The sequence below is a fragment of the Miscanthus floridulus genome, chromosome 8 (assembly GCF_019320115.1).
Source record: "Miscanthus floridulus cultivar M001 chromosome 8, ASM1932011v1, whole genome shotgun sequence".
NCBI lineage: Eukaryota > Viridiplantae > Streptophyta > Magnoliopsida > Poales > Poaceae > Miscanthus > Miscanthus floridulus.
This window is the reverse complement of record NC_089587.1, coordinates 3,635,753-3,653,790: the sequence shown is the minus strand read 5'-3', so window position 1 is coordinate 3,653,790 and position 18,038 is coordinate 3,635,753. Positions and strand designations below refer to the sequence as shown.

General features: G+C 44.6%; 2 protein-coding genes across 2 annotated transcripts; one reads left to right on the top strand and one right to left on the bottom strand.

Annotated features, from left to right (window-relative positions):
* The first annotated feature begins 3,428 nt into the window (after window positions 1-3,428).
* LOC136475533 (uncharacterized) lies at window positions 3,429-4,589 on the top strand. Its single transcript, XM_066473019.1, has 3 exons — window positions 3,429-3,809; window positions 3,966-4,203; window positions 4,361-4,589. The coding sequence occupies exons 1-3, from the start codon at window positions 3,528-3,530 to the stop codon at window positions 4,378-4,380; spliced, it is 540 nt and encodes a 179-aa protein (XP_066329116.1). The 5' UTR covers window positions 3,429-3,527; the 3' UTR covers window positions 4,381-4,589.
* Window positions 4,590-6,646: 2,057 nt separating this feature from the next.
* LOC136468433 (uncharacterized) lies at window positions 6,647-17,743 on the bottom strand. The gene is made up of 9 exons (XM_066467014.1): window positions 17,600-17,743; window positions 10,726-10,872; window positions 10,560-10,632; window positions 10,333-10,427; window positions 10,188-10,258; window positions 9,575-9,859; window positions 8,724-9,013; window positions 8,511-8,642; window positions 6,647-6,858 (listed from the first exon to the last, which is right to left on the bottom strand). The coding sequence occupies exons 1-9, from the start codon at window positions 17,741-17,743 to the stop codon at window positions 6,647-6,649; spliced, it is 1,449 nt and encodes a 482-aa protein (XP_066323111.1).
* Window positions 17,744-18,038: the final 295 nt, after the last annotated feature.

Sequence of the window (18,038 nt, the reverse complement as noted above, 5' to 3'; positions counted from 1 at the left end):
CTTCGTTTCTGTATCAGTTAGGCATACATGGACGGTGTTTAGGTGCAGTTGCAGGCAGCGGCTGCCCTGTCCGAAGTCCGAAGACATATTTCTTTTGAGATCGAAATCGAAGGGCCCAAGGAAATCTAGAACACGTAGCCACAGTTGTTTGAGCTCCGCCCTTCTTCTCCAAGGAAATCAAGAGCGAAATCTTCACTCTTAGATTTGCAATTTTAGAGTTATTTTTCTAAGCTCCATATTTGGCTCCTCTGGTATTTCGAGAAGGATCGAGAGGGAATTTTTTATATCTAGATGCGCTTTTTAGAGAAGGTCGGAAACATCTCGGCCATACCTTTCCAACTGCCCATGAAAATGGCCTCTATTTTTAGAGGTGATCGACTAGCGCTACCAACTGCTAAAGGTAATTCAAGCAAGGTATGTGTGGCCCTTAGAACTTATCAGAGCTGCCGACCCTGCTATATATTTGCATGACAAGATGATGATGATACTCAAAAAGTCAAAAGTACGTGGATGACACATATCATTATTAGCTTTTACAGATCTTGATGTTACATTTGGTCTGAACACTCAGGCCACGTATTCACATTGATTGTATATTTATTTCAGTGGTTAGGTGTTTGACTTAAACATATATAAATAAGAATCAATTTTGACAGTTGGTGCAACAGCCGTACACAGAAGTCCACTTAGGCCCCATTCGCTTCACTGAAAAAACCAGATAAAACACTATTTCGACTGATTTATTGTGAGAGAAAAACACTGTTCCGACTGAAAAAAACAAGCTGAAAAGTACGGATTATAAATCTTTATTAGAAGGGGCACAAATGACCCCATTTTCTTTGGGTGTGCGAGGTGAAGAAAGTCGTCATGAATTGAAGTTTTTCTCTACCTCTTCCTCCACTCTGATTGGCATCGCACAACCTCCTCTTCGCCTTATCCCCTTTCCCTTGTTTCCCTACATGTTTTAAGTTAAAGCTTCTCAGATCAAATTTGAAAGTTTTTTTTTTATTTGTGCTAGAATCACTTTGGAATATGTGAAAGTTCTTTTTATATTCAGTTGAATGCTTGCATTGAGTTGATAGCTTTTTTACTATTTTTCGGTAGTTAGAATATTTTCCTTGTAAAGTTAGGATATTTTTTCCAGTGAAGATGAAACATGTTTAAAAGCTTATGTTTTCATAACTTTTTTTTTTATAAAAAACACATATTTTTCTAAAGATTTTGTATTTAAGCTGGATTTTTTTTATCAAACTAGAACATGTTTCTTGTAAAGGCACAACATTTATTTTGAAGCTAATATATTCTTTTATTAAGGCAGATAAATTTAGAAACATTAAAAATATATGTTAAAATTTTTAAATCATATGAAAACATGTTGATATGATTTTTACAAACCAGATATTATAACCTAATAACCACAAGGACTGCAAGAAGGGAAACAAACTAGAAAATAGAATGTCAATTATAACCTCATAACCACAAGGGCTGCAAGAAGGGAAATAGACTAGAAAATAATAAAGTGTCAATACTGGACCTTGGACAACAAGACCTGTCATGGGCCAGAAAAAGGGAAAGGAAGGCTGAGACCTTTTTTTTTTGTTTTGTTTTGTTTTGCGAATAGGAAGGCCGAGACTCAGTTGTGCTCGGTGACAGAAGCCCATCCTTACGCAGCCCATGTGTCGATTGATTTTTCATGAGTTGGATCCAATGCATTCTCTACTCAACCTCCTTTCTTTGAGCTGAGTTAGTTTTCTCTCCCCTTTTTCTCTTGTTATTATTATATATGGTGAGATGTATGAACTTTTTTCTAAGTTCGCACTATGTTTGTTTTTCTTAAGTGTAATGTTATTTTTCTCCTTCCTTTTGTGTTTGAACTATATTTTTCACAACTATATGGTGTTTGTTCTTTAGCATTTTTCACAAGACTAGTTGCTCCAAGGATGGCCATGCATAGTGACATTGAAGATGTTTTTTGTTTCGACAAGAACAAGGTATAGCGACCTGTGGTGGGCGGTATCAGGTGGGAAGGAGGTGGCCCCTATGGACTGGTTGGGCAGTGAGATGCCATGCATGCCTGTGGCCTGCTTGGTACGAAAACAATCTCACACGCCACGCAGATAAAGGTGTGTGGTTGAGGGAGGTTCATGTGTGCCCTGAGGTCGATTGGATTTTTGGTCGACCGGTGTTGTTTCCCTTCCTGGATGCATTTTTTTCTAAGAAGGAAGGATTTTATCAATTTAAGGTCATTACATCGGCAAGTGTTGTTGTTGCTATCGTTTTGTGGATCATTACATCAGTTATGTCGAAGGCATCGATAGATGTCGTGCAAAGTTTTTGAAAACATGTTTATACATGTTTTGAGAATTTTGTAAAGTTTTCTAATTTTTGAAGTTTCTAACGATGTTTTCATGAGTTCTAAATATTTTATTTGGATTTGTCATATCCCAATCTATCTGTAGAGTTTTTACATAATTTTTAAAAGCTTAGATACATTTTCTATGGTTTATAACGCTTGTCAAGTATATTTACTGAATTTCTTTAACTAAAAAGGAGAGACCTGACTTCACAACCACTCTAAACAAGGCCAGGAAACTAATTTGAATGGTTTTTAAGAATTCAGGAAGCAAGATGCGTAGTTCTGAAGTTTGAGGAGGAACATCAGACTATAAAAATAGTTGAAGGATGTAGAACTAACTTTGTCCTTTGCTTGGGCTTGCCACGCCTAGGTAAGCCCATACAACTCATTATGCCCGCCGCGCGGCGGGTTTGTCAGTATGTGTGTGCGTTTATGTGCATCATATCACATGGCCAACGCAGCATGAATGCATGCGTTTCATGAGTTGTTAGTTTAGTTGGTCTCTCTCCCTTAATCTCCGTAGCTATAGCTCTATATTGTCAGAGCATCACCTCCAATGTTAATTAATGTACTAATAATCAATTCGCCGTGCTAGCTAGACCCACGTACTGTCAGTTGATTAATCCAAGTGTGGCGACTGGCGACAACAACTGCAGTTAAGCGATCCAGCTAGCTAGGTGGTCTGGATCATCATCAGTCTGATGCTGGTCCCAACAGACAATGCAAGCTGACAAACTAGATGTGCAGGTTTGGATTGGCAGCCTACGTGTTCCGTTCCAGGCCCTCCAGTCACCTAGCAGTAACAAATTTATCTGTTCTAATTAAATAAACAAAACAAAAAACTTGAGATTCTTTCGTTCTTTGCAGGACGATCGAACATGATGCATGCATGGTTGGAAATGTAATGATATGGTTCCTTCTGCTGATTGACCAGTTGTTATGTTACTAACCAAGTAACAACCATCCATTGATCCATATATATATATATATATATATAAGTAGCAGACTACCATTTGCATGCATGTATGGCTGCTGGAGGCTTGGATCACAGGATTACGTCTGAATAATTAGCTTTTATTTAGTCTGTGTTTAATTTAGCGATCGAATTACTTACACTACTAGTCGATCGATCGTCTACTAGGTAGGAGAAGGCAAGTTTTTGTTCAGTACGATGGGGCATGGCGCCACTGGTGCTGCAGCAGCGGTGGTTGACCACCACTCAGCAGCAGCAGCTGGCTGCAGAGTTCTTCCCGTCATTATGGAGGAGGAGCCGCCGGCGATGACGACGGAGAGCCACTACCAGCAGGGATCACCATCGGAGGCGAGGGTGGCGGCGGAGCGCAGGAAGGCCATCGTGGCCAGGATGCGGGAGCTGCTCAGCCGGGCCGCCGCCGCGCAGGCAGCGCACTCCAGGCTCCGCCGCTCCACCGTCGCCACCGCCAGGAAATGGAAGGTACGTTATACCAACTCGAGCTGTCAGTGTCACGTACTGTCAGAGGACCGACCGGCCGGGTCTTCCTTCCATTTCCAATTTTCCATCCTATCCGTGCTTTCACGACGTGCTGGTAATAAATGCCGTCTTCTGTGTGTTTTTAATCTGTCATGTCAGAGGGCGGTAGGCCGAATCCAGAAGAGGGGAGCCTGCAAGTGCGACGCCGGCCATGAGCGAGTGGCAACTGTGCGGGAAGACGACGGCGCACTACTGGCCTCGGCGTCGGCGGCGGCGACGACCAGCACTACCGTGCTGCGGCTTTCATGTAGCAGCGGCGGCGGCTCGTGGTCGGCCGAGGATGATGATGATTACGACGGCATCAGGATGGCTCATTGGGTGACCACCGATTCTGACTGTAAGTGCTCTGATCCATCCCATGATCTGTTTGTGTTCCCTGTTGAGTGTGTCACAAACCTGCATCGGCATTCAGCTCTACATCCTCAGAGATCGATACAATACAATACAAGGATTGCTGTATGTGGTAATAACAAAATTAAAACAAAAAATTTCAGTTGTGGTGTTGGAGCTCTAGCGATGAAGATGCAAAAAAACCAAGCGGTAACGTGCTTCTTCGGCCTGGGCGATTGTGTTGTGGGCCATCAGAGACTCGTGTTTCGTTAACGGAGGCCCGTCGGCTTGGACTTGGACACCTATGGCTTCTTGACAACAAGGCCTATACACATGGATTTCTGAGGGAATAATATTCTGTCTGTGTGTTTCTCACTCTGCCTCCCCCTTGGGCTTAGCTTCTTGAGGAAATTATGAAATAATAAATCCACCTTTTTGTTGGATGATCGTCTTCAGTGTTTACGTACATTGCAAAATATTGGTACGCACACAGCTAATCAACATTTTTTTATTGGATGCACCGCTAAGCCCTCCCTCCACACACGGTGTACGCGGTCATGGAGTTCCTCGACGTGGCGAGTCTCAAGGGGTGGCGGCTCGGTGCAGGGATCATGATCATCGGCGCGCGTTTCAGAAGCCCATGGGGAGAATCGGTCTGTCTAATGTTATGTCCGTCTAAGTCGCTCTTGTCAGACCGATTCCTTCCTGCCGGCCCTGCACTGTACCTAGTTAAATTGCCGGCTGTTAACAGATTACGGTGATCCTGCATAGTATCTAACGGCAATGGCAATTAAGGGAGAACCAAAACAAAAAACAATGGAATTCAAAGGGAAGTCATAATTCTCAGAAGGAACAAGTACAGATTTCAGTGGCATACAAGAAATTTTCTCCAAATTTAACCAACCCCCCTAATTAAACCGAAATAGTCGGCAGGCTCAAGCTCTTGGGTCCCCACCGGCGCCTGCACTCTTTTTTTTGGTCGCTCGACGTTCGATGGCTCGGGCCAGTTTCTCCTGTCGGCGCCTGCACTCTTTTTTGGTCGCTCGACGTTCAGTGGCTCGGGTCACTTTCCCGTTGACGACATGCAGGATAATGATGTGGAGGGCAAGCAAAGGTAGCTTGGCCCCAGTGCAGGCTCGAGTGTTGGAGGAGTGTCCTCCTTGGCTTGATCTCGTATCTTTGGAGGAGTTGCACCACACGATCACCAACAGGACAGAGATATTGGGGCAACTGTAAAAGGCACCCGGGCTGTTTCTTCCCAGAAGGCCTTGCCTCCGATGGCAGTAGCTCCCGTAGACTTATTCTATGACCACTTTGATTTTAAATAATGTTTGCACTAACTTATGATAAAGTGAATACATATCTACGATACTTTGATATACTGCTATACTAGTTTTACGTGATTATTGTAACTCCCTCGTAAGTTATTTACTATAACCTTAGGGTAAAATCATCGTGAGTTACAGTAACACTTGTATTGTAAATATGTATTTGATTTATCGTAAATTAGTACAAACATTTTATCGTACATATATATACCCCATGGCCAACCAATTTGGCAGTGTTGTGTAGAAGTTGCAGAAGAGTTGACGCTCTGTTCCAAGTGCTCAAAAGCCACCAAAAGTGCTTAGGTTAGTTAGGCCACTATTTTGGCACTAGGCTTAAGCTTAGTGTTCAGTGAGCTTTGCAATTCTCCTGCCACTCGGTGCTTGCGCGCTCTATTGTTGTACATTAGGGCTGTTTGACAGTTGGTGTTAAAGAATTCTGGTTTGTACTCCTTTCATTCCAAATTATATAAGTTGTTTCTAGCTTTTATAGGTACATATAGCTTTTGCTATACACTATGTTGTGTCTATATAGATAATTTAGACAACACGGTCTGCAATTTGGAACGGGATAATTTAGACAACACGGTCTGCAATTTGGAACGGGTGGAGTATCAATGTACGCACTTGCAGACTTGCAGTAACATTTCTCTCCATTCGGTAAACTACTGGGCGCATTCGTGTACGCGCTGCTAATACCCAGCGGACAATTGGGCCTCGGCGACCAGTGGGCTTCTGCTTCTCCTCCCCGTGCGTGGCCAGTGTGCTGCTCCTTCCGCCACGTATTAGGTTCCTTGATTTTATTTGTACTTTGCAGAAGAATGCATATTTTCAACGCGAGGTCGAACCCCATTTCCATTCATGATGAAACGGAAATACAAGAGATTGTTTAAGAGAAAGGGAGGGACAGGAGGAAAGGAAGATAACAGTTCCAAACAGCTCTACGCTCTGCCTCAGAGCTAGAAGACTGCCAGAAAAAACTACCTGGGCTTAAGGAGCCACATAACCCCTCTAAAAAGACCCAAATGTTCAACTTTAGATATTACAGACAATTTAGAAAGAAAAGCAACAGAGAACTATCCCCAAAAGTAACCCAGTAAGAACCGGGCAAATCCATCAAACTTCTCAAATCATCACCATCTCAGCACGCGCCCTCCAGTTGTTCTGGGCTCCATCGTCACGATGATCATCATACTTCAAGCGCTTATTCTTGTCCCCAGCTGTCTTCTTCGGCAGAAGCAGATCGGTTGCCACCTTCAGCATTGTGTTGACACCATTGGTGAGCATCCTCCTATCAACTTCTGCATACAGACCTGTCCAATATTGCATTGGAGCTCCTGCGTGACATAATATTTCTATCGGATTCAGTCTTTTGAAAACTAGGAGACTTCAAATGCTTTTCTGGCAAGGGACCAGGAGATCTGATTGAGACCGACATGATGCTTAAGGACTTTGAGGGTAATACGTCTAAGACCCTGGGGGCAATGGACGTTGAACTAACAATCGAGAGCAAGACTCTGCTCACTATGTTCTTCGTCATCGATGGAAAAGGGTCATATAGTTTACTCCTTGGTCATGATTAGATTCATGCAAACTATTGTGTGCCATCGACCATGCATCAGTGTTTGATTCAATGGCACGGAGATGATGTTGAGTTGGTTCGCGCTGATGAGTCCATGAGTGTTACAACAACCGATCCAGTCTTTTGGAAACTAGAAGACTTCAAATGCTTTTCTGGCAAACTGTGGGAATGAGGCTTCATTAAGATCAATAATGAAGGCCAACAACCGATCCAAGAAATTAGCTCTGAGAGTTTGTTTTAGTGGATAGTCGTAGCTTCGCGTCGGTCATTGGATTGAGGAAGAATAAGCATTGATCCTAGAGATAGGCTTCGGCCGACATATGTGAGCTCTAAATCGAATTATAAATGCAATTTAGAGTTGATAGATCTATTAAAGGAAGTTTTGTTTCGCTTAATGAGATGCTTGGCCTGGATCAATCGATCGTTTAACCTTTGGTCTAAAAAGTTCTGGTGCAACCTATCAATAGCTATCGATGAAAAATATTTGAAGGGATATTATCCTAGCATTTGATCAACACTTGATAGCCGATTCGTTTAAGTCATCGGCTCTACTAGCCGGTACTAGAAAGGTATCGCCTCTAGTTCAAAAAATGAAAATCTTCGAAGATATAAAAGCCGATACAATATGTATCGCCTACAGAGCAAAAGCAAAAACAAAGACATTCATGACACATGGAAGAATAAGCATTGATCCTAGAGATAGGCTTCGGCTGACATATGTGAGCGCTAAATCGAATCATAAATGCAATTTAGAGTTGATAGATCTATTAAAGGAAGTTTTGTTTCGCTTAATGAGATGCTTGGTCTGGATCGATCAATCGTTTAACCTTTGGTCTAAAAAGTTCTGGTGCAACCTATCAATAGTGATCGATGAAAAATATTTGAAGGGATATTATCCTAGCATTTGATCAACACTTGATAGCCGATTCGTTTAAGTCATCGGCCCTACTAGCCGGTACTAGAAAGGTATCGCCTCTAGTTCAAAAATGAAAATCTTCGAAGATATAAAAGCTGATACAATATGTATCGCCTCCAGAGCAAAAGCAAAAACAAAGACATTCATGACACATGCAAGGACATTGCACTAAGACACAGTCATGAAAGAGTAAGAGATTTTGTTCATTAGTTCGCCCTAAGTACAAACTAATCAAAGATCCTGTTCACCACATCCTGAGCAGATGTGATGTCCATAATAGCCTCAGCCGCATCGACGAATTCTTTGATCAAATCTTCATGCTCCTCGGGTCCGTCACCCATCGAGAAGCCGATCTCCATGGTGTGGAGCTCGTACCCGGTCTAGACTTCTGAGAGATAAGAATGCAGGAAAGAGAGATGATCTTAAAGAAGATAGCCATAGATAAAGGCTTTGCGCCACGGTCAGCACCATCGATGTGCCATGATGAACACCATGGAGGGCGATCTCCTGAACGCAGGCCGGAATGTCATGGAGGCGAGCGTTGATGAGGGCACCCCGAGCATTGACAGCGTCTGTGGCCGCATTTGCTGCCAGCTGGAGGGACTCCACCTGTACCATCAGGGCTGGCGATTATAGAAATAGGAGAGCAATCAATATAGAAGCAATGGAAATTAGAATGGAGGTGTTACTGGAATTCATCTTACCCGCCACCATGGCGTCAGATTTGGCCAACCGCGCCCGAGCGGCACTGGCCTCCTTCTTGGCCGCATGAAGGGCAGCCTGAGAGATCCCTAGACGAATCTTGAGCTGGCCATTTTCTCGAGTCACCTTAGAATAGCGGTTCTGAGCCGCCCTCCACTCTCGAAGAAAACGCCGGGCATCGTCGCTGTTGTAGGAGTCGGAAGAATCCGATGATGAAGCCAGCGTAGATGACACAGCGTCAGAGGGCTCGCTGGCCCTAGGAAGAGGATGAAGACGGTTGTTCAAAACAAATCTATAGACAAATCAGAACAGTTCATCATCACAAACAGAAGATGTCGATCTCACCTCATGTGTCGAAGGCGTTGGCTCACTGACATGTTTTCCTTCAGAATTTCCTCCACTACATGCTTTCCTTGGCTATCCTCGCCGGCCATTGGATCTACAAGAAGGGGAAAAGAATGATATAGAGTTTGCGAGGGCAGAGAAGTGCAAAGAAATAGCAGCGGTTGTGAGTGTAGATGGGTTCGGGGCCAGAGCCCTCGATTGGTATTTGAAGCCACAGAGCGGAGAGGCGGATGCCTCGGGACGTGCAAAAAGCAACCGCAATTAATAGAAGGTGAAGTGCCACCCCACTAATACCGAATAGAATACGGCGATGGGTGACTAAGGACAGAAGATCGAGGGGTTCTCTTAATAATAAAGGCCGTGTTTTCATACTTAATTGGATTAAGGTTGGAAGTCTGGAATCAGCTGTTTTCAAATCGGCTCTTTAGCCGAGAGTAGGAAGTAAATTTAGGCAACAAACAGTATGGTTACCATTGATTCTACACAAGATATATTATACACGAATTACAAGTCTAGAACATCCTTTATTGCTTTCAACACTTCTAGCCAGATAGCATCAACCTCTACGATTTGTTGCTTATCTTCTTTGGCTGATCTAGGAATGCTCTTGAGGCTACTTTGGATGGCTCTGTCTTCTCTGACTTTGGCCAATAGTTCCTGTTTCTTTTGTTGAATGGCATCAGGTATTTGAGCCAAGATGAACTTATGACGATCAATGGCAGCCTTCATATTTTCTAGCTCCTTCTCAAGTTCTGTATGTCTGGCCTCTAGTTGAGACAATTCTGGGTCAATACTGAGGGAGGAGTTCTTTAAATGATCAATCAACTATGTCAGCTCTTTGGCCTCTTGCCTATTGGAGTTCCCCTTGGCCAATAAAGTTTCATGGTCGGAAAGATTGCTCTGAGCCCTTTTCACCTTTAGGGCCTGATCTTCAAAAGTAGATAAAGGTGACAAGACTCTAGAAAGAACTGGGGATGGGTTACCCTTAATAGCCAAGAAGACTCCACATTGAATCGATGTCTTAGACCAAATTGGCTATATTCTTCTCAAACATTGATAATATATCTCTTAGCTAATTTCTAATCTCTTCTAACAAAGCTTCCTTAGAGGAGATGGCTGACGATCTGATTTCATCTTCATCAAGATACTTCTCAAGATTGAAGGAGTTACTCAGGGTTGAAAGATTGAGTGCCTATGTATAAGAAAATCTTAATTAGGAGGTTTAAATCAGTTCATAACAAATGGATGGTGAAGAGGATACAGTACCTTCTCTGCAATAGCCTCTATCTGAAGAGAAGGAACAACTGATGATGTACCAATAACATCTGGTTGAATTGGCTCTGAGCTCTCAACATGGACATCTACAAACATCAGGGAAGATTCTTAGCTCTTGTTTTTGTAGAGAAAATAAATTGAACATATGACTTCCTTACCATCAGTTGTGTGCCGAACTAGGGAATCGACAATCTAAGTGTCGAAAGAAACATGATCACCCTCAACACTGATAGGATCATTAGGTGGGCTGTCAGGCTCCTGCTCTTGTATAGGGGTTTCCTCAGGAAGTATCTGGTATGGTAAGAAGTCAGATGAAGGATGAAAAGCTGAGTAAATCAAGAAGTTAAAGAAAATACTCCGACGAGCGTCGAGGATAAAACTCACATTTTCTGCTATTGTGGAAGCATCAGTTATTTCAACCAAAATTGGCTCCTTTTGAGGATCAGCCGATAGGGGTTCAACTAGTGCTGAATCAAATGCTTGGGATAGCAGTGCCGCACCTAGAGCAGATTGGGACGCAATATTCGATAACTACAAAGGAACGAAAATAGAAGTTGAATGTCAGTTCGAGAAGAATATGGATTGTTTACCTGAGAAGCTGATGGTCTCGTCCTATGGAGTCTTTTTCTAGTAGTGGTTTTCTAGGTCTTCTCTTGAGCCACCTTGCGCTTTGAAGATTGATATGTTACGATGGTAGAGGTAGCATGAGTTTTCATCAATTTCTTCAATAAAGGTGCGGTTGATCCTATTCTTAAAACTGGGCATGGTGGCTGATAATCTATAGGATGCCCTTTCCTATCCAAGCTTGGAGGATTGAATTCAGTATCCTAAAGAGGTTGGTTAGAACAGTTGGCAGAGAAATTCGTCGAGTGATTTCTCTAAAAAGGGGATGAAAAGTTACCTCATTGTCAAAAGCGAATTCCCCGTCTAGAGCTATGCACAAAGGGTGGACTAACCCACAGAAAAGATGGGAGCGCCATTCTTGCCACCAAGAGTCAAAATGAGTAGAAGAGAAGTTGACCATGATCCAGTTATGCAAGCAAAGGGAAGGAAGATCTGATCCCAATTGAAAGACTCTAGAAGCTTCCATTACCTCACTGATATCTTCTCTTGGCTTCAGTATATTTTTGAAGAACAATTGAGGGGGAAGTTGACCAAAACTAAACTGACGAGCTACGAAGAACGGATGATAGAACTCATAAGTTGGAAGGTTGCCTAGAAGGAAGGAGCCTATAGCCATTTTGCCATGACCATGGTAAATTTGGTTGAAAAAACATAGGGCTTGATGAAGGAATTAAAGATTACAGCCGCTGTCTTGTTCGAACAACCTGATTCAATTCAGAATTTAAATGGGAAGATCAGCTCATCATTCTCATCCTCATTGTATGGTAGCCAAGTCAAGATGCCTACATTAAACCCTCTATAAAACTTTTTGAAGAGATGGCCAATATCGATATCAATTGTTATGGCCGATGCAGCCTTTCCATAGCTCATGCACTGACGGATTCTTCCTTCCTCACCTCTATATTCCTCATCAAAGTTGGAAGAGGGAAAACTCAGACTTTTGAGATCAGGCCTTACAATCTTGTGCATGTACAGGTTGAGCCACAGTTGTATCAACCACCAAGGGCCACTAATAGTATGCACTAGTTCGTTCTTCAGTAATTGGGTAGCTACTTGGTACATCAGATGATAAGCAGCCCCTAGCAAATACTTTTCAAGAGGGATATCCTTGTCTACTACCAGATGCTCTGCCATAAGCTTATGATTGTAAGTCAGACCACAAGATAACCCACAGAAGATGAATCACTCCAACCACATATTCAGAAAGACCACATATTCCCTCTCACTGACAGTTGATTCGTCTCCAATATGGTTCAGAATATAACTTGCCCATCCTGTGCAATTTGATATTTTGGATAATTTCTTAGAACCGACACTCAAGTATTCATAAGGCTGCATTGGTCTAGTTATTCTAAGGCCGGTCAACATATAAACATCGGCCAGGGTAATGGTCATCGGGCCATGACAAAAAATGAAAGCATTCTGGGCATTGGTCCAGAAATAAGATGCGGAAATCAAGAGTGAATCATTCCTCTCCATCTTAGACAACGAGAGTGTCAAACATTGATTCAAATCATACACCTCCCAATCTCTGGTCTTTTTCTCGGATACCCTATGAAACCAATTTCTCCACCCCTTGGACATTTTAGGCTAGTTTTTTAAGGGAATTTTGATATTCTAGGAGGACAAATTCACTACAGACTGTTTGAAAGGGATTTGGTTGGTTTCTTGATGGATGAAATCAGATGGATCAGGATCACCCATAGGCCCAAGAAAATAAACATTGGAAGTAACAGCTGATGGAATCAAGATTTCGTTCCTCATTTCCTAGAAATCGGGTAAAATAAATTTGAGGACAAAGGAAATATAGGGTAGCGACTGACACTTTGAGAATGGGAACTTGAAAGCATACCTTGAGGACATGGTCGCTGGTCGCCATTATCGCCGAGACAGATTTGAATCTGAGGAAGACCGCTTGAATAAATGCCTGATAGGGCGGAAGATTTGCTAGGGTTGAAGCTTTGGCGATGGCGGCATCGGCTGCTGAGATTTGCTCGAGAAAGAAGGGAAAAACAAACAGGCCAAGTGAGTCAGAAAAGATACTATTGGGATATTTTATAAGACTTGGCCCGGGAAGTCAGGAATCACGCGTATATCTCAGAGCAAAACGGTTGTGGCATGGTAAATAGATAAATAGGAATTTTGGAATAAAATCATTTTTATCCCAAAATTAGGGGGCATGTGCTTACACCAAAATTTGGAGAGAGAAAAATGCGGGAACTCGAAGCTTCCAAAATTATGTCGATCAAGGACTCGATTGCATGAAGATTGATATCAGCTGATTCGGAGGAGACACTGGAATTAGATCTCTTTGAATGATGTCAGCAAGTAATGATAATGGGCTATGGTTGGTGTCGGGAGATGCATATCGGACTCTATAAAAAGGGAAAGATTAGGGTCCAAGTTATCTTAAGATAAGGAATGTTCTCTTGTATATCAAAGATTGTAATGAGTCATACTCGAATAGGATTCATGTTTAGGCTCTAGGTATAAATATTAGACCCCGGCTATTGTAAAACACACACAATCAATCAAATATAGGTTACTTACTTTTTTGGCTTCGGCCACCCCTTAGGAGTAGGAGTAGAGTAGATCTCGATGAGTTCTTCAGCGAGCAGGGCTGCATTGGTCCGGCTGACCTCCGGCTTGTCTATAGTACCGTCATGGCTTATACTTCCGTTCGTACGGCTGCATCGATCCGATCGACCTCCACTACGACTCTGGTATAAGCTAGTTATCGATTATTGTCTAGTTCAAGTATGGCTGTATCGATCCGGTCGACCTCCACTGCTCAACTAGATTAAGGTCAAGTTATCTTCTCTATCTAAGGGTAGCGTCCTTTGAATAGATTCATTAAGTTACTGATATTGCTTATTGCTTTCATTATTTATTTAATTACAGCAATATCACTTTGCCCGATTGGGATTGATCTAGATTGGCCTTATATCATGTTTACCCATCGTTTGTCAATTTAAACTGATCTAATCCGCACCTTAAACGATGAGTTATGTTTTATCGGCTGTTTTATATCAATCTTGATCATGCATAGCGTGCGGTTAAGACATGTCTGGTCTTGAATAGATCTATCAGCTAGCGAAAACCGTTCCATGGCCCGTTATCATGGCCCGTGTGATTCTACCTCACACCCCACTATTAGCACTGTGGAGCGGGGATTGTTATTTGGTAGATCTATTCTTGATAGGTCATGACCTTAATTGTGTGCTATGCCTAAATCGGCTGTTTTAGCCGATATCGAGTGCTTTCACATACGCAGTTCATGCCACGAGACCGTTGAAGTAAGGGTAGGTTGAAAGATATGTTTGTCCCATGATCTTATTATTGTATTATGGCCTACATGATTCTACCTCATGCCCGCTGATATTAGTAATAAGTTAGGGTCATTGAATTTATTGTTGTTTCTACGGCCTGCATGATTCTACCTCATGTCCACTGGTCATAGCGATAGATGAGATCTAATATGTTCATTTGATCTATCTCTATTAAATGGTTAAATGATTGGGCTAAATTTTTATATAAAAAAGGGATTCGGTTACTTATAGTCATTGGCTTAGCATAAACTGATTAGTGTTGACATCCTACTAGCATTGACTAATGTTTGTCTAAATAATGATATTCATCCTGAATGATAACCGATTTTTCTTCCATAATTCCATGAGCTTTAACTGATCTATTCTTATGAGTATGCTAGAATCGGCTATTTAGTCGATCTTCTTCCACATTGGCTCTCAGAGCCGCATATTCGGAACTGTCTGGCAACACCGGCATATTCCGCCTTAAATTACTGATTAGCTTTCTCTCCTTATCAATGCAGGGTCAAATTGACTAGCACATCTCGGGAGGAGTGCGCAGGATCGATACTCCCTGTGTTGAAGCCAGGTGGATCTCTAGCTCCATTAAGCAGACCCTTCCTGCTTGCTCATGTGTGTCGGCATGGGATGAATTTTCATGCCGACAATAAGAGCTATGGAAACGAACACTGAGTAAAGTTGGTCGGACTGCAAGGAACCTATGCCCTAGCGGCTATGGCATTCTTGCTCACCAGCGTGATTAGGGTTCTTTCTCCCATGCCTTATGCTTTGCAGCCTTAACAACAGAAAAGGGTCGAAATGCAGTAACCTTTTTATAACAAAAAAAGAACTAAAACTTGTTCATTTATTACAAGACCACCACTTCATTTATCTAACTAACTAATTTTTTTGCGGAATGATCTCATCATCTATCTTGGCAAATAAGTCCTATGCCAGAGGGGCCACCTCCTTCTCAATGTCCTCCAGCTTAGCGTCAGAGTAGCCAAGCATGAAGCCTTGTCTCATCGTTGCTAGATCGATGTTCTCATAGTGAGAGTGAGCGATTGCGAATGACCGATTGATGCCAAAGAGGAGCACGCCCCTCGCAATGCCGTGCGCCCAATCCATGATCTAGACGGCATGAATCGCGAGCGAGCTCATCTCCTACACTGGGGCTAGCTCGAGGTCGCTGCAGACCAGCTAGACGGCGTCATGCAGGGCATCGTGCTCTTTTGCTCTCCTTTAGGAGGGTGGTCTTCACCTCACCGAGCTCCTTCTCTAAGCTGCGGCTCTTCATCACCTCTGCCATGAGCCTACCATCAAGTCCTATCTAAGCCACACAACAACCACATCAAAGGACTCACCATGGGTTCTAGGGAAAAGGACAACAAGGCAAACTAGAGGATTACCGTCCACGTCCACCTAGAGCTTGCATGCCTCATCACCAGATCACCTCAGCCTCTAGGTACTGGATTTGCTCACGGCGTTGACTGACCTCTGTGGTGAGTCTAGCAGCACCGCTTTTGACGCAATCTTTGGGTCCTTTTCTCCTCAGAGCTCGCCCGCCAGGAGTAGGTCCACTGCTGGGCGTTGGCACGCTCCAAATGAGCTAGGTTGTGCTCCATGCGGAACCCCTCTATGGTTTGGAGTAGGTCATCCCACTATTTCCATAGCCACTCGGCCTTCGCCTCGTCCACATGTGTCCTCCCAAGTAGGACCATGATCTTCTCCCTAGCCTCTTAGGCATCAACGCAAGCCTCTACTTCCTTGATCCGGAGATTGGCAACTCCTGGCGGATGGGGGTGAGCTAAGCCACCTCCTGATGGGCGACAACGAGCTATGCTTCTAGTTCTTCATGCCACCACTTCTCTTCGGCAAGGCGGTCCCAAACATCCTCTCACGATGAAGGAATAGGGACTTCTCCCGATTGTGGTCCATGAGACACTACGGAGAGGACATGAGTTAAGAGGCTCAAAGGAGAGAGATGAAGGTCAAAGACATGGACATGATGTACCTGTCTGACCGGCGTGATGATGTCCTACAGTGAGTTTAGCGCGGTGGTTAGGGTGTTGACCGCGATACCGACCCCCGAGTGAACGCACCCCCACTCCCTCTCCTTTGTGGCATTGTCGAGGGTGGAGAGCGTCGCCCCCAAGTTCCATCGGTCTGCCCATTGGATCTAGGTCCTCCCTAGGCGTGCGGGTCACCACTGACCCAGACTAGAGGCCAGGATGCCTCAGTGCTGACCCCAAGCAGCGTCAATCCCTCTCACGATAGCAACTCCTTTGGGACGGGCCCCCAGCAGTAGAGGGGATGGGTGAGACGGACAAAGAAGCCTGTCCTGCCATCGCACCCGCTAAGGATGCACTGGGTGTGGCCTCCTCTATCTGCCCTACCTCGGGTGCGGCCATCTGCACGGATGATGGCCCTGGCTGTGCTGTCTCCACCAACAACATTGTGGCTACGCCCGGCCATGCCACATCCGCTGAGTGCCCCGCTGCATACGCGCTCGCCTATGTGGACAATAGCTCTGGCCATGCTATCTCCACCTATGACGTCGTGGCCACACCCGACCATGCCACACCCACCATAGGCGCCCTAGACGTGCCCTCCTCCATCTGCTCTCTCGTGGACATAGTCATCGGCTGTGCCTCCCGGGTCGACGCTGTGGACGCCCCAGCGCCACTCCTACTCACCTCCGGTGCAACGCTACCTGGCTCCTAGCACATCTGCCAGAGGCTGAGGCTCTTCTTTAGTGCAAGCCTTAGGAGAGTCCCACATACTCCAACGCTGCAAAGGATATGATGGTCAGTTTATAGCAAAAAATTGTTAGAGCAAAAGGATGAAAAAACTCTTAACTCACCTCGATGCCACCGGGTGATGACGTTTTGAGGTTGGCCCACCTGACCATGGCTGCTCCTCATCGACACATTGCTGCTTCGAGCCCTCCCTCTGCTCAGAGGGTCTGGATGGAGCGAAGCGGCCGGTTCAAGCCGACTCCAGGGTGCCACGGAAGGCCTAGACGAAGCAGAGCGGCTGGTTCTCACTGACTCTAGGGGCTTCGTGGAAGGCCTGGATGGAGCAAGGTGGCTTGATTCCACTAGCTCTAGGGGCATGTCCTCCCCCTTGTGCCCTAGGGCATGCTCGAAGAAAGGCCCCACCTACGGTAGAGATGGATCCTCGTCCCCGCCGTCTAGCTCATCCCATTGGATGGGTGACCCAAAACCATCGCCTTCTTCTTCTTCTTCTTCTTCCTTTTCCTCCCCCGAACCTTGTCACTGCTTTCCTCGGTTCAGCCTCATCCATCGCTTCACCCGCCACCTCACCTTCTTATCATCCTTCTCCTTCTTCCTCTTCTCATTCGTGGCATGGTTTTCCGCCCTCACAGCTGCATGCTCTAGCAGTGGCGCGATGGAGACCCGAAAGCCCAACCCTATCGGTAGCTCGACGAAGCCTGCATCTAGTTGCATCGCGGGATATACTAGGATTGGGAACATGGTGTCGGACTCCTCTATCGCCTCCGTGATGTGCTACGTGACCTCACTGTCATGGAGCGGCCCCTAGGCGAGCACCGTCCTATTGAGCCGCGCGCCGGGCGTCATCCCATACAGCAGGAGGGCACGCGCCATCAGCAGCGCCACCCTCCTCATGTGATATGCCCCAATGACACTAGCCCCACGAATGCCATGGCTCTTTAGGAACACGATGGCATCAAGGATATCACGCATCCTCTTCTTTTCCTTCTCAAGAGGTCCTCACGACCAC

What these genes read in the sequence shown, in the direction of transcription:
- LOC136468433 (XM_066467014.1), bottom strand. Translation starts at nt 17,743, where the DNA reads ATGCAACTAGATGCAGGCTTCGTCGAGCTACCGATAGGGTTGGGCTTT. An exon ending in GATGAAGATGAAATCAGATC is followed by an intron (nt 9,860 to 10,187) that starts GTCAGCCATCTC and finishes CTCCTCCCTCAG; the next exon opens with TATTGACCCAGAATTGTCTC. An exon ending in ATAAAGGATGTTCTAGACTT is followed by an intron (nt 9,014 to 9,574) that starts GTAATTCGTGTA and finishes ATTTGTCTATAG; the next exon opens with ATTTGTTTTGAACAACCGTC.
- LOC136475533 (XM_066473019.1), top strand. Translation starts at nt 3,528, where the DNA reads ATGGGGCATGGCGCCACTGGTGCTGCAGCAGCGGTGGTTGACCACCAC. An exon ending in CCACCGCCAGGAAATGGAAG is followed by an intron (nt 3,810 to 3,965) that starts GTACGTTATACC and finishes CTGTCATGTCAG; the next exon opens with AGGGCGGTAGGCCGAATCCA. An exon ending in GGTGACCACCGATTCTGACT is followed by an intron (nt 4,204 to 4,360) that starts GTAAGTGCTCTG and finishes AAAAAATTTCAG; the next exon opens with TTGTGGTGTTGGAGCTCTAG.